The 16841-nt window shown below is 39.8% G+C and overlaps 1 protein-coding gene across 6 annotated transcripts in view; it reads left to right on the top strand.

Annotated features, from left to right (window-relative positions):
* SGCG (sarcoglycan gamma) overlaps positions 1-16841 on the top strand; it is a 180088-nt gene that overhangs the window by 38709 nt on the left and 124538 nt on the right. For 3 of the 6 annotated variants that reach the window (XM_068425434.1, XM_068425439.1, XM_068425433.1), the window contains exon 2: positions 11175-11262. In XM_068425434.1, coding sequence (XP_068281535.1) covers positions 11239-11262 — 24 coding nt within the window. In that variant the 5' untranslated portion in view covers positions 11175-11238. Of the gene's footprint in view, positions 1-11174; positions 11263-15358; positions 15465-16841 lie in introns of those variants that run through there. The other 3 variants (XM_068425436.1, XM_068425435.1, XM_068425437.1) reach the window with 1 other exon arrangement.

The raw sequence follows: 16841 nt of genomic DNA, 5'->3' as shown, positions 1-16841 counted from the left end.
AGACTGGAGTGACATTTGCTTTCCTCCAGTCCTCAGGCACCTCTCCTGTTGCCCACGACTTAGCAAAGATGATGGAGAGTGGTCTAGCAATGACTTCCGCCAGCTCCCTCAGCACCCGCGGGTGCATCCCATCAGGGCCCATGGATTTATGGACGTCCAGGTTGCTTAATTGGTCCCTGACACAGCCCTCATCAACCAAGACAGATTCCTCCTCTATCCTGACTTCTTCTGGGGCCGCAGGGGTCCGGGGCTCCTCAGGACAGCCTCCAACAGTATAGACAGAGGCAAAGAAGGCATTCAGTAACTCCGCCTTCTTTTTATCCTCTGTCTCCAGGACCCCCACCTCATTCATCAGTGGGCCTACATTGCCTCTAGTGTTGGCTTTACCTGCAATGTATTTGAAGAAGCCCTTTCTGTTGTCCTTGACCTCTCTTGCAAGGTTGAATTCCAAGGAGGCCTTAGCTTTCCTAGTTGCCTCCCTACATCCTCTGACAACAGACTTATATTCCTCCCAAGTGGCCAGCCCCTCCTTCCATGATCTGTACACCCTCTTCTTCCACTTGAGTTTGCCCAGCAGTTCCCTGTTCAACCATGCAGGTCTCCTGGTACCCTTCTTGACTTCCTACCTGTTGGGATGCTCTGATCTTGAGCTCGGAAGAAGCAGTCCTTGAATGCTAACCAACTATCTTGGGCCCCCTTACCTTCTAGTACCCTGTCCCATGGGATTTCCCCTAGCAATTGCTTGAAAAGGCCAAAGTTGGCCCTCCTGAAGTTCAGGGTTGTGATTCTGCTAGCTATTCTGTTCCTGCCACATGAGATCCTGAACTCTACCATCTCATGGTCACTACAACCAAGGCTGCCCTCAACCTTCACCTCTTCAACCAGACCCTCCTTGTTAGTGAGGATAAGATCCAGCAGCGCTCCTCTCCTAGTTGGCTCATCCACCATTTGCATCAGAAAGTTATCATCAACGCACTGGAGGAACCTCCTGGACTGGGGATGGCTGGCTGAGTAGGCCTCCCAGCAAATATCAGGGTAGTTGAAATCCCCCTCAACAACCAGACCCTGTAATTGCGAGACTGCTCTCAGCTGCCTGTAGAAGGCCTCATCACCGTCCTCATCCTGATCTGGTGGCCTGTAATAGACACCCACAACAGTATCACCCCTGCCAGCCTGCCCCTTAATTCGCATCCACAAACTCTCAACTCGCTCCTGATCCGCCCCTGGACAGAACTCAATACATTCTAGCTGCTCACTCACATAAAGAGCAACTCCACCACCTCTCCTTAGCGGCCTGTCTTTCCTGAACAGGACATAGCCATCCATGACCACATTCCAGTCATGTGAGGCGTCCCACCAAGTCTCTGTAATTGCCACTAGATCATAGCCCCCCCGACCGAACACGGATTTCTAACTCCTCCTGCTTATTCCCCATGCTGCGTGCATTGGTGTACAGGCATTTCAGGGAGCGAGCTGGGCACACCGGTTTCATCCCAGATTCACCCCCTGAATTCACCCCAGGGGGATGGGAGGCCTCCTGGTCTACCCCAACACTAGAGCGTTGCCCCAGTGGTGCAAGCCCAGCTACTACCCCATCCCCCTTCGAATCTAGTTTAAAGCTCTCCGAATGAGCCCTGCTAATTCCTGTCCCAGAACCCTTTTGCCCCTACGACATAAACCTTTCCCATGTATCACTGTCACGCCTGTTGTCTTATAAAACCATCATACAGCCATCCTAATTAGAAACTATCTTTTCAAGGCCCAGTTGTCTGAAGTGAGATATGCCCACCTAAATTAAAAAAAAAGGCTCCCCTTTGTTTATTTATATAACTAGGTTAGTCGAATGTCTAAGGTATTTACAACATCCTCCTTGTTCTTGGGGCCCTCAACCGTTTCAGCTTGTTTGAGAATATAAAAATTAAGTGGTCTGGTGTTGATGTTTTTTGCCAAGCTCAGAATAAAATTTTAAGGATCCTATGGGGCAGGTAAAATCAGTTAATTATAAAGTCTAACAACCACACTTAAAGAAAAAGAGCCCCAAAGATATGTCCAGATTCTGAAAATCTGAAAGGCTTGGCACTGAGTACTCATATGTTACTGGTCATCCTTTAAGGCTTCTTCCTATCAATAGTTCAGGAAACATCAAGGATGCTTCCTTAGAAAATGCTACAAACAGTACATATAGCTGTATGTCATGGTTAAACTGGGTATGCAGGTAATTATACTGTGAATAAAAGGGTCCATTCTGTTTTGTACAGTAGCTGACCAGGACAACACACTGTTACACTGATTTTGGTGCTTATCTGCTCTGAGGGATTAAGAAAACATAACACAGTAGGTCAGAGGCTGTCAGACACTTTTATCTTAGGAAATGATCAGTGAATTTCTGGAAGTTGTTTCCTGCTGGAGGGGCTGGTCTGTGACTTGGCTTTATGTTTGGTACTGCAGCTGCTGCTAACAGCTGATGGACTGGGTATTTGACTGCACAGCTAAGAATGAAGCAGCCTGCCTAGGTAGGATAGTTACCCAGGCAGTAAATGAGATGATCATATGAAGTAGGATGCAGCTGTTCTCATTTTAGCTGATGCAAAGCCAACTAAGTGTGAGGAGTAAAGATGTAAAGTAAAATGTTTTGACTAAATAACAGGGAAAAAGGACTTTAACCATAACTTCAGTTACTTTGACCAGTAATTCTGAAACTATTAGGAATCACACATTCGCTAAAGGAGAAACTTCGGCATTTGTTGATGATATTTATTACTAAAATCCAACCAATTGCCTCCTGTTTTGCACAATGAGAGCAGCTGAGCTCTATTTTTTTCAAAAACAGCTTGTCAGAATGAGATGCCCAGTTACAATAAACATTGCTCCGGACAGCATTCCAGAAAGAATGTTGGGCATGCTTTTATTTCTTGTTTAAACTAATTCAGCTATGTATGTTCCAAGTATATTCTAACTTTCTTTAATAAGGTAGAGTGTCAGATTCTTAAAGGCTGCCATTATTATCAATTTATATCTGCCAATTTTAATTCAACAGTTTTACTATGGTTATTCGGCTTGTTGCGGTTGCCCACAGCTTGGCCTTGTGGATAACCCTTCAAAATACTGGATAATTACACTATTCCCATACCTAATTTATGCATTTCAATCAAACAAGAAATAGCTTATGGTCTATTCCCTTGTTGATTATAGCTTCTTCTATATTAAAATGCTACACTTACAATTTACTTGCTTTTGCCAGATGGCAAGTTCCCAATTACACTTCTCATGTGCCTAATTCTTCTGCTTGCATTTTGGCAAAGCTAAAATCTCAGTAGAACCAACAGACTGTTGAGGTATATTATTAACATTAATAATTGTTATTTTTACGGTCTTTGTAGTAAATGGTAGCTCAAAAAAAGACCTGATGGATCAAGGGCTATGACTTAACCTTTGGTGCTAAGGCTCTACTTCTATACAAGTTCAGAACTTCAAACCAGATTCTTAAAAATGATTTGCTGTACACTTCCACTCTTGCTCTTTAAGGGCTGTTTGAGTTTCTTCCACAGAAGACTGGAGCACAAATTGCTGTTTTGTTATAGTGGTGGGTGAGAAAAGCTGATTGTCCTTTTTCTGCTTCCTTTCCATTGGCTTTCTTTTTGTCTTCCTAGAACATCAGAAGGGGTAAAAACTCCAGAGGATCTCAGCTAAATGCTGAGATTCCATTGTCTGACTGATGAGGACAATCATCTTGATCCAGAAAAGTGACTCTGGTTTAAGTACATCAGTCTGACATTCTTAAATATGGTTCAGTACAGAGTGTCTGTGGAGTGATCTCAGGAAATCATCAATTAAGTTACATTTTTAAATGTAGCTGCATTTTTTACCTAGACTTCAGTAAAGCCTTTGACACAGTCTCCCACAGCATTCTCCTGGAGAAACTGACTGCTCACGGCTTGGATGGGCGTACGCTTCGCTGGGTAAAAAACTGGCTGGATGGCTGGGCCCAAAGAGTTGTGGTGAATGGAGTTAAATCCAGTTGGTGGCCAGTCACAAGCGGTGTTTCCCAGGGCTCAGTGTTGGGGCCAGTTCTCTTTAACATCTTTATCAATGATCTGGACAAGGGGATTGAGTGCACCTTCAGTAAGTTCACAGATGACACCAAGTTGGGCAGGAGTGTTGATCTGCTGGAGGGTAGGAAGGCTCTGCAGATGGATCTCGACAGGGTGGATAGATGGGCCGAGGCCAACTGTATGAGGTTCAACAAGGCCAAGTGTCAGGTCCTGCACTTGGGGCACAACAACCCCATGCACCACTAAAGGCTTGGGGAAGAGTGGCTGGAAAGCTGCCTGGCAGAAAAGGACCTGGGGGTGTTGATCAATGGCCAGCTGAATATGAGCCAGCAGTGTGCACAGGTGGCAAAGGCGGCCAACAGCATCCTGGCTTGTATCAGCAATAGTGTGGCCAGCAGGACAAGGGCAGTGATAATTCCCCTGTACTCGGCACTGGTGAGGCCGCATCTTGAATAATGTGTTCAGTTTTGGGCCCCTCACTACAAGACAGACATGGAGGTGCTGGAGCGAGTGCAAAGAAGGGCAACGAAGCTGGTGAAGGGTCTAGATCACAGGTCTTGTGAGTAGTGGCTGAGGGAACTGAGGCTGTTTAGTCTGGAGAAAAGGAGGCTCAGGGGAGACCTTATTGCTCCAGGTGTTGGTCTCCTCTCCCAAGTAACAAATGATAGGATGAGAGGACACCCCTCCAAGTTGTGCCAGGGGAGGTTTAGATTGGATATCAGGAAAAATTTCTTCACCGAGAATTGGAACAGGCTGCCCAGGGGAGCGGTGGAGTCACCATCCCTGGAGGTATTTAAAAGACATGTAGACGTGGTGCTTCGGGACATGGTTTAGTGGTGGACTTGGCAGTGCTGGTCCACTGGTTAATGGTTGGACTTGATGATCTTAAAGGTCCTTTCCAACCAAAATGATTCTATGATTCTATGATTTTGTTAACCAAAGATTGCCCAGGCCTTCAAGGTGAGGAATTCTTTCTGTGAACTGTTTTGTTGGGTTGACTCTGTACATATATGGCACAGGTCTAAACTGACCTTAGCGGTTTAGAAATGAGAGGCTCAGACTCAATTCCAGAGTGAAAAATGGAAATACTACACAATAATGTACACTTCTATTGTCCAAAATAATAGCTACTGTATGTGTGTTTTAGGCTGCTGTACTTTATAGTACTAAAAATGCTTTTTATTGTTTATCTTCTCACCCTCCCCCCCATTTTTGGTATTTTAAAATGCTAAGGGTTTTTTCTCTGACATGCTTTCAGTGAGTCATAGGGTATAGCATGACTTTGAGTGCAAAATTAAGAGTAATCTACTTCAGAACAATTTTACAATGGCAACTTGTAAAATGGAAAATCATTAATCACTCACTGGTTTATAGCATAGTTTTAAAGGAAAAATTAAATGCTTTGGAAACATGTCTTTTTCTTGGCTACCAAAAAAACCACCGGAGTTAATCAGTATTGGATAAAAGCTTTTCCTTCACTATCTGCAAGAAATTATTTCATTCATTAACAGTGAAAATATGTCTGATTTCAGAGAACACATAATTTGGTTATACTGTGCAAACTGCTGAAGAAAAGTGTATCCTTTTGTCCATTAGCTAATTCATCCTACTGCATATGATGCTAATGTAAACATAGCTGGGTATGGCAGATTTCCTGACTTGGGGGCTCTTTGTTCTTCTTCCTTGCTGTGTTCCATTAATAAGAGTGACTGAATCAGGTAAGAGCTCATGGAAGTAGAGACAGTTTTTCATTGCTTAAGGACATTGAAAAATACTCCAGAAAAGACGATTTCAGAATACACAAGTTTCCCAAGGAGTAAAAAGGCAGAGAGAAACACAGCAAGGGTCTAGGAGCCTGCAGCTCCAGAGGAACAGTCAAGGGGGGAAATTGCCGCAAAGGCCACAGAGCTGCAAGTCAGATTTCACAGGTGATAAAATGGAAACCTCCTTGATTCTGGAGGAAATTTCAGAGTTTTCTGCAACTCATAAAATTACTGAGGGGATAGACATCAGTTCCGAAAGCAAGGATTCTCTTTCAGCAAGGATTCTCTTTGAACAAAGAGAAATGGGAAGGAAATGACTTGTTTATAAGCTGTCTTCTATTTATATTCTGCCTTACCTGGCTGCTTCCAGGTTCTCTATTTAAAAAAAAAAGAAGTTATACATTATAGTGTAGTTGAGATGAAAAAACTTCTGGTTTCTTTGAGGAGCTCACTGTAAGGGAAAGTTATAAGCAGATCCACTTCAAAGTTCTGTTTTATATGTGTAAATGTAAAGACAAATTGTTTAGAAACAGATCATGTGAACTCATGATATATAACTTTCCTTTACAACTGAAGCCTTCATTATTCCTGTTTGTCTTTTATGCTGAATATTCATCAGAACAGGTGAACACAAGCAGTCATGTAAAATGAAAATATTTATAACTTCTGTTTGTCTAGATTATTGCTAAATAAAATCTAGGATATAGATTCTGTATATGCTTGTTTTGCTCACTCATTGATTTATACTAACATCCTCATTTCTCTTGGAGCAAGGTTTAGTTAGGTAAATGACCACATTTTACATATTAGCTAAAACACACCTTTGGGTTAACTCCTCCTTCAATTTTATTTATTTTCTTCTGTTTTCTTCTGTTAGCTTTTAAATTTTAGTTCATTTTTTGAAGTACTTCTGAGAGCTGAACCTGTGCAACAGAAGAAATTAAGGAAGTTCTCTTTAGGACTTATAACAAATTATTAAGATTGTATTCATTTAATTTATGCTAGCTAAACAGCCAGTCTTACTCATTCTCTCTGAGCATACGTTCTGGTCTGTAGTATGACCATCCTGCAATAACTTTTTCCAGTTGTTTAACAGGGAAGAAGCACTATATTAACACTATATCTTTTCTCTTAAATATTTAACTAGTGTTCCATCTTTTTATCACGGTTACTGATGACTGCAGTTTTAAGAAAATTAAACTAATGCAGGTTCCTCCTATGGAAATAATTAATAGTCAGTTCCTCCAAGTATAACATTGCAATCCACTAAAACTTTCTGGGCATTGAGTCTGTCAGGGAATGAGCTCTGGGACCGTTGTTCCTGTTATAGTGTCCTGGCCAGAACACTGTAATTTTCATATTTCCACTTCTCTTCTAAATTTTTTGGAACAGGAAACATTTTTCTTGTGTGCCTTAACTCTTTTTTTTTTTTTGCTTTCATGCTTCCTTTCTTTCTGTGAAGATGCATGCTGGTACTGAATGAAAAAACTATTATAACTAATGAAGTAGACACTGAATCACAGGATTTAAACAGAGTTTTAGATGCTTTTATATGCTTTTATTTCAAATGCAGATTAGATACACCTGCTTTATTATGTCAGAATTAAATATATATTATGTTACTGAAAAATAACATTTAATTATAAAAGAAAATGGAGAGGCTTTTATACCTCTCGATCAGCTATGCTTCTGATATATCTGTGACTAGGGAAGAAAACAAGAAAGAAGAGAAAAGAAATAGGAAGAAGGCAAAAGAGAGTGGTAAACTCATCATATTCTTTAGGGTTTATATCTGTACAACCCTTTATGCAATATGAGAATATGGATACAGGTGCAAAGCTTCCAAAACCTATTAAACCTGTTCTATCATGGAGGGACAGTTATTCCGTTTTCTGTTTTATACAGCCTCCTATACTGGGTGACAGCCATGTGTTTCACTTGAATTCTTCAGAGTTCAGATATCCCAAGGCAGAAGACTAGATTATCCTGCTTTGGACTTTTAGTGGGTTTGGGGTTTTTGCTTTTGTTTTTAGTAAAGGACAAGTGATGTAAAAGGAAATGTTATGACCAAAGAACATGAAACACGGTTCTCTATTGATTGTCAGTGTTGTTGACATGTGTTGTAGAAGTGATTTGACATACTGTACAGAATACAACTGTAAATATACTATTCTGCCTGTTACAGAGTGCTTGCAGATGGAGCAGTGAGTAGGTGTGCAGTGAATCATATCCTAAAATAAAAATCCCAATGCACAAAATAATGAACCCATTAAAAAGTGCTTTATTCCACTCTCCTGTCCAGAATATTGTAGAGTTTCATATAAACCAAAGTACACATTTCTGGTTTTCTTCCTGAGAAAAGCTAACAATTAACTTCCTCAAGCCAACAGTAGTTGAATTTCATACTTAGGAGAATGCTTGAATTGTACCAACCATGCAATAGGACAAAATAATTCCAAATCTGCTTGGACATTTAATGTTTGGTGTTTTTTTTCTCCCCAGTATTAACTTAAGCAACATCTTCTGCCTTTAAGGTACTACTATAGCAAGGTCTCTCCATTGTGTCTTCCAATCTGCACACAAGCCGCAGACTCCAAATTAGTCTTTCCCTCCTCAGCTTGGTTCTTTGAAAGGGTCTACAAACCTGAGCTTGCTTGTTTGCTCTTAGAAAAGCAATTTGTCCCATCTTACATCTATGCCAGTTCAGCCGTCAGGCTCATCTTCGCACAGAGTACGTCAGTGAGCACAAAGTACACATGCAGCTTTTCACTTGCTACCTCACTACTTAACCTCTTTAAAGGATCATACAGAATTAAACCCACAGAAATTAAGTAGTTTTTAATCAAATTGTGTGAAGATGCAATCCGAGCAGAAGATACCATTTAACACGCCCCCCAAAACCAACCCCAACTAGCCCTCTATGACAGTTTGAATCTCTTTTATATAAATTAATTTTGTGCTTATGTTAATTTGAAAAGAGAGTAGAGCAGATGAATGGGAGGTGAAGAAGATTCCTGTCCTGGAGCCACTGAACGTACCAGGGAGGAGAGTCTGAGTGACAGAATGTGGCAAAAAAAAAAGGGATAAAGAAGAGGCAGCAAGGAAATGGGAAATAACAGCTGAAGCAGAGATTGAAGTACTACTAGGATCATCAGGCAATAGACCCACAGCCAGCTGTTCGTGCTCACAGATGGAAAAAATTCCTAGAAACCAGACACAAGGACCTGCTGTGCACTGACAAGCTGGGCAATTGTATACTTATTATAAGTCCTTTTATTTTTATCTTGTCTTGCATAGTCACTTTCAGATTTTTCTGGTTCAGTTTATGCTTATTCATGCTCTAATAAAACATAAATATTCTGAGTTTTGAAGCTTATATATACCATGTATTGAAATGGTCTAGGTAGATCTCCCTTAAAGCCTTGTCTATTTGTGAGTCCTGTGTTTATATTCCAAAAGGTTCCTATTGGACTATTTTCCACCTTGTTTAAGTAAGTATTTAAAGCAAATACATTTTTATAGCTTTAATAAGCACAACAGTAACTTTCAAATGTTTCTTTCTATTTATGTGTGAAAGATTAAATCCTCCTTTGGCTCACTGTTTTGCTCAGGTTTAGAAGATTACATCCTGTTCTAGATAGTCACCATAGCCCTATTCTTAGGAAGGGGCAATGTCTCAATCTATCAATAAACTGCCTGCTGTCATATCCCTTACAAATTTAAAAAGCACTTCAAACATAGCCAACTCGAAATGCTTTGAAGAGAAACACTAGAAAAAATTGTTTCCAACAGTTCTTCTTTCATATTATATTAGAGCCTCTAACAGCAGTTGAGAAGACTTGGACATTTGCCCCCAGTTCTTGGAAGTCCAGAGATGTCTAGTAACTGATTATTTTTATATTTTCTGACCATTAATACAATTACCTCCCACTTCAATTGCTTAAGAATTTGCTTGATTTTGTTTTTTGCCTTCAGTGACTCTAGGTAGATAAATATTTGCATGTGATTTTTTTTTTGCATTTGGTAATTCTAATAGGTATATATTTGCACATGAATTTTACTTTTTTTTCCAAAGTATGTGTCATTTTATCATTAACATAAATTGCTTTTGCTGTACTATTTGACCTTTCTGAACCTTTATCAAGGTATCTTTTAATATTTCATATGGCAAAACTTCTGTTTCATCCTAATTTTAGCTATATTTACTGTTTGCCACATAATTAAAGTTTTCAGCAATAGAGGACTTCTATTTTTTGTTAACTTCATTATTAGTTATCTATCTCTTGCATTGCAATTTTGATGATACAAGAGGCTTGAGGTGTCTTGTTTTTTTCTGAGGAGGGAGTGTGACTGATACTGACTAATTTTAGGCCACAAAGAAAAAGATACTGCAAATGAAGTAAGAGCATAATTCCAGTACTAGCCAGATACTCTTTTGACTGCACAGATGATCTAAGAATCTATTTCCTGACTACAGTAAAAATTATACAGTGAAAATTATCTGAATAAGTTAGAGAAGTTGATACAGATAGGACTAAGTGGCTTCTATGTTTTAGTTAGATGAATTAGTTGAACTGATACATGATAGTCATTGTCTTCTGCAGCATTGCGTTGTCTTGTACTTTGAGAGATAAGGAGATATTCTTGAAATATTGTAGATATATACAGAATTTTTTCAAAATTCTAATTTTTTTCTCTAAAAAAAGTGACATCTTTTAATGGCAGAATATTCAAACCACAATTTACGTATCTTTTTCCTTTATTTTTTCAAGGCGTAGTTTGCAAGTACTTCTAGTTAGTCAAGTGCTGGTATGAGTGGACTCGTACTCAATGTGGAAGATAAATATGTTTGCTTAGTTACTTTTCCAGGACTAAGTTGTCAGTCATTGACTTTCAAAATCCAAATTAAAAGGAGGTTGGCAGTTTTTGGTGAGGAATGGGACATCAGCATTCTTGAACTGTGAAGATAATTACTTGACTGAGACAAAGACTTAGTTTTTCTACAAATGCATGAAACCCCATATTTGAAGTCGTTATTTATTATACTAATGCGTTCTAATGCTAGATGGAATTTTAACATTGCAACAGAAGTCTTTATTATTTTTCACATACATTTTGGACTAATGTTTATTTCTCATTTACTGTAGACTGTGCTGTCATTAATATTTGCAGTCCAAACAGACGTTGGGTATCCAGTGTTTCATTTGTGTTCCACAGTTTTAATCTCAGTGCATTTTTGTCCGTCACTTGTAAGATGTTGTCAGTTAAAGTAGTCAGGAGGGCAATTCAGTATATCGTGTTCTTTCCCCATACTTACAAAAATTTTTCCTTTCTTTTTCCATTCTTTACATTTAAATAGGAAGACTGCTGCCTTCAGATGATACAGAACTCACTGACAGTTGCTCTTGCTTCAGTCCTACTTCATGAGAACTTCAGGAGATACTGAGGTATTTATTTGTCCTTTTCATTTTGAGAATTTCTACTTTGCAGATACTAGATACGTAGAAGAGCAGACAAGAGACATCATGAATCTAGACCAAGAAGAGTAGTCATATGTGGAACAGAACACAGAAGTTCTGTCCGTAAAGAGAGCTACTGGGTGATTAGAATAGAATAGAATAGAATAGAATAGAATAGAATAGAATAGAATATTTCACTTGGAAGGGACCTGCAACGATCGGCTAGTCCAACTGCCTGACCACTTCAGGGCTGACCAAAAGTTGAAGCATGTTGTTAAGGGGCATTGTCCAAATGCTTCTTAAACACTGGCAGGCGTGGGGCATCAACCACCTCTCTAGGAAGCCTGTACCAGTGTTTGACCACCCTCTCAATAAAGAAATGCTTCCTAATGTCCATTCTGAACCTTCCCTGACACAGCTTTGAACTATTCCCATGAGTCCTATCACTGAATACCAGGGAGAAGAGCTCAGCACCTCCCTCTCCACTTCCCCTCCTCAGGAAGCTGTAGAGAGCAATGAGGTTGCCCCTCAGTCTCCTTTTCTCCAAACTAGACAAGCCCAAAGTCCTTAGCCGCTCCTCACAGGACATGCCTTCCAGCCCTTCCACCAGCTTTGTTGCCCTCCTCTGGACACATTCAAGTACCTTCACATCCTTCTTAAATTGTGGGGCCCAGAACTGCACACAGTACTCAAGGTGAGGCCACACCAACGCTGAATACAGTGGCAGATGTTATTGCCCAGCCACTCTCTATCATCTTTGAAAGGTCATGGAGAACAAGAGAGGTTCCTGAGGACTGGAGGAAGGCCAATGTCACTCCAGTCTTTAAAAAGGGTAAGAAGGAGGACCCAGGCAACTACAGGCCGCTCAGCCTCTCCTCCATCCCTGGAAAGGTGATGGAGCAGCTCATTCTGGATGCCATCTCTAAGCATGTGGAGAAGGTCATCAGAAGTAGTCAACATGGATTCACCAAGGGGAAATCATGCTTGACCAATCTGATAGCCTTCTATGACAATATGACTGGCTGGGTTGATGAGGGGAGAGCAGTGGATGTTATCTACCTTGACTTCAGCAAGGCTTTTGACACTGTCTCCCATAACATCCTCATAGGAAAGCTCAAGAAGTGTGGCTTAGATGAGTGCACAGTGAGGTGGATCGAGAACTGGCTGAACGACAGAGCCCAGGGGGTTGTGATCAGTGGTGCTGAGTCTAGTTGGATGCCTGTGGCTAGTGGTGTTCCCCAGGGGTCAGGACTGGGCCCGGTCCTGTTTAACTTATTCATCAATGACCTGGATGAAGGAACAGAGTGTACACTCAGCAAATTTGCTGATGACACAAAACTGGGAGGGGTGGCTGATACACCAGAAGGCTGTGCTGCCATTCAGCGAGACCTGGACAGGCTGGAGAGCTGGGCGGAGAGGAACCTCATGAAGTTCAACAAAGGCAAGTGTAGAGTCCTGCCCTTGGGAGGAATAACCCTGTGCACTGGTACAGGTTGGGGGCTGATCTACTAGAGAGCAGCTCTGCAGAGAAGGACCTGGGTGTTCTGGTGGACAACAAGTTCACCATGAGCCAGCAATATGCCCTTGTGGCCAGGAAGGCCAACGGTATCCTGGGGTGCATTAGGAAGAGTGTGGCCAGCAGGTTAAGGGAGGTTATCCTGCCCCTCTACACGGCCCTGGTGAGGCCACATCTGGAGTACTGTGTGCAGTTCTGGGGCCCCCAGTTCAAGAAAGATAAGGAATTACTGGAGAGTGTCCAGTGAAGGGCTACAAAGATGATCAGAGGACTGGAGCATCTCTCTTATGAGGAGAGGCTGAGAGAGCTGGGTCTGTCCAGCTTGGAGAAGACTGAGAGGGGATCTCATCAACACTTACAAATACCTTAGGGGTGGGTGTCAAGAGGAGGGGACCAGACTCTTCTCAGTGGTGCCCAGTGACAGGACAAGGGGCAGTGGGCACAAGCTGAAACATGGGAAGTTCCATCTGAATATGAGGAGGAATTTCTTTACTTTGAGGGTGGCAGAGCACTGGAACAGGCTGCCCAGGGAGGTTGTGGAGTCTCCTTCTCTGGAGATATTCAAAACCCACCTGAAAGCAACCCTGTGCAACATGCTCTAGGTGAACCTGCTTTGGCAGGGGGTTGGACTAGATGATCTCCAGAGGTCCCTTCCAACCCTTAACCATTCTGTGATTCTGTGATTCTGTGATTCTGTGGGATAATCACCTCTTTTGACCAGCTGGTTATACCACGTTTGATGCACTCTTCTGACTCCTGTTGAGCCTGCTGTCGACCAGAGCCCCCAGATCCCTCTCTGCAGGGCTGCTCCCCTCCACTCCTCTCTCAATTTATACTTGTGCCTGGCATTACTCTGTCCTAGATTCAGGATCTGGCATTTGGACTTGTTAAATTTCATCCCATTAATCACAGCCCAATGCTATGCTATGCTATGCTATAATGTAATATAATGTAATATAATGTAATAATATAAACTCCTCTATAGCTGGGCACTATGTTAGTCAATCTTTTTTATAAATCGAGAAATCAAATAATTACTAATATGCCAAAAGGAAACATATTAAAATGCAGTTAAAATGTTGCTTTTTGGGGGCCTTCTGTCCAGTTTTATCTGATCCTCTGCTTTTCTCCAAGAATGGACAAAAAAGTTTTCAGGAAATCCCTGGACATGAATAGCCTGTCACCTAAATAATGACTAAATAACAAACCCTTCAAAACTATCTGGCATTTATAGGTTTATCCCTCTAATATTTACAGGGAATTCCAATTAAAGAAAAGCTTTGGTATTAACACAATATACAAAAGCTTTCATCCCAGTTTATCTTTCATAAATGCATGAGATTAAATATAAAAGTTGTTTTAAAGATATTGATAAATATTTGTCATTTTTGTAAGGTACCAGTGAATTAGCTCATTTGTATAGAAAAGGCCTTCTCCATTTGTATATGTAAACAGAGTCTGATAAAGGATTAATGGCCACAATTCATGAAGGGAAAAAAGTATCTTGTAAGCCTGTGATCAGTTGGATTTGTGTCAGTACTAAATTTATGATCTGAGGCTGTTATATGTCTGACAAGAGCTTCATCTTCTAAAGCATGATAACAGTGTGAGTACATGGCTAGAAGAAAGGAAACATTGTGCTTTGAGAAATGAAATTGTCCAAACATATGGATGATGATTGCAGTGCTTCACATTGCGCAAAACTTTTATTCTGTAAATCTTACAAATGTATGTTTTAATGCTTTTTAAATTGCAGACAGCTACCAGCACAGGTTCTAAAATATCATAGGTTGAAAAGAAAGTCTGTTGGTCATTGTATAGTCAGTCCAATGTAAGCAGTGCTGGTCTGGAATTCTTGTTTCTGCATTTGAGAACTCAGACTTAAATGGCACTGAAAAAAGATGTCTCATCATTTCTATAATATCATCTTAAAATATGTAATTTTTTTTATAGCACTTGGTATTTATATGCATCTTTCTTAAATACCAAGAATGGCTTAATGTTTTGGGAAGGCTGGTAATTGTTAGTGTAGTTATAGTATAAAAGTAATTTCTGCTATTATAGGTATATTATATGTATTTCCTTTTTTTAAAGAGACTTTATATACCAGACAGTATAGACTGTTAGAATAATGTTAGCATTAAAATTGAAAGTTTTCAGAAAAAAAGATTATTAAAATTCAGTTGTATGTTAGATATGGATTCAGAAAAGAAAGCAGAAGTCTTTTTTGTTTCTAATTTTGCATTGTGTGCTTTTAGCAGCTAACTATGTTAATAGTTTTTACATGCAGATTCTATGAATTGCTGCATATTCTCAGATTTTAATAAAGCAGTTGCTGTTATGTGACAGGTTGGGCCATTTTAGTATGAATTATGGATTTGTTATGTCTTACAGTGGGGCAGTTCATTTCTGGAGTCAGTACACAACCATTTTAGCAGTAGAATTGGCCGCTTATGTCACAGATTATAATTAGCTGCGTCTGTATGCCAAAGCAACAGGATGGAATGCAAAACACAGCCAAACATGTGAACGAATTTTCTTCCAGTGATATTTGGCCAGGCCTAAAATATCTTCCACTCCAGATTTGAAAGTAGTGGAAAAGTTAGACAATTCTCTCTTGGGAAGAAATTGATTGTAGTTTATTCAGAAGTCCACATTCTTTCAGATCTCTAAGGTAAGTAATAATTTTTTAAATTTCTTTTTATATCTGTATTAAAATACTAGCATATTAACAATTGAGTTGTTTTTAGTTTGTTCTTTACTTATTAGACAGACGTATTGAGCTTCTCCCCCATCTGATTTTCTGTGCAACATTTCAGGCTCATTCTGTCCTCATTTAGGATCAAGTTGATGCTTATGTGATTTATTTTAGGACCTAAATTTAAGTGTTCATTTTTATATACAATTATTTTAGATTCTGATAGCTTAAATATGCTTATTTTTACAATTAAATGCAGTATTAAGTTGCATAGTTTAAACTTGCACTTGTGTAATATTAAGAAACTAACTTTTAGTACTTTTTAAATCTTTTACAATATCATATGACTATACAGATATATTACTGTACTTATATAAATACCTGATTTGCAGTAGTAAACCTCTGATGTTTGTAGCTCTAAATTTTCCTCAGTTTATCTGTCACATACTGAAAGATAGATTAATCAAGAGATCCGTGCTTCTCCTGAACGCTTCTTTTTGGCTTGACAGTGTGATAATAACCTTCTATCTGAGGAACTGCTACCAAAATGAATTCTAACTTCTTTGAAGCATACTTGAATTAATATGGAGTGACCAACTATGTGTATTCAGAACTCCTTTTGCAAGTTTGTAGTCTCCTTGAAATCAAATACATTTTCTCTCAGATAATTTCACTGACTGAAAGAAAATAGCTATCTAGATATAAGTGGGTTACTGACTCATTATCAAATGATTTATTGGATGATACTTGGTGTCTCTCCACCAACAGGTGCTCGCACTGCGTATTTAATCATGCATCAGAATGAGCACATAAGTTCCTAAAACAGGATATTGCCAAGGTGTAGGAATGTGACTTGACTGCATCAACACCGGTCAACTAGGCTCCTTTTATAAGTGAACTATAGTAACTTTGTGCCATGGAGTTCTGAAAGTTTGCAGTCAGTTAAGATTCTGGAAGTTTTGGTGGTGATGCATAGTCAGAACTGATGCCACTTTGGCCGAGATGAATGTCCGTTTATCTACTAAACAAATCTGATATTCACGTATTAGATAGAGACCTCCTTTCCATTACATGATGAACAAATGGTCCTAGAATACCACCAAAGGGTAAAAAGCAAGTTATATTTTAGTTTTTATTCATAATCATAAGGCTTTAGTAACAATATTAAGTCATGATATTCATCCTTACTGTAATAGGTTTGTATTATACAGATGTGTGTGACTGTACTTAGTGTTGAGAATACTCATGCAAAAATGTATGTCTAAGGTAAGGGAAAAGAGTTTTGGAGGAACAGTTGAAAGGAAGAAATGGATAAGTTCTATCATACAAACCCAAGCCTTTGTCAAAATGCAC

This window comes from Nyctibius grandis, chromosome 2 (assembly GCF_013368605.1).
Source record: "Nyctibius grandis isolate bNycGra1 chromosome 2, bNycGra1.pri, whole genome shotgun sequence".
NCBI classification, from domain to species: Eukaryota; Metazoa; Chordata; class Aves; order Nyctibiiformes; family Nyctibiidae; genus Nyctibius; species Nyctibius grandis.
Note: the sequence above shows the minus strand (reverse complement) of the source record. Positions and strands in the feature narration are given on the sequence as shown.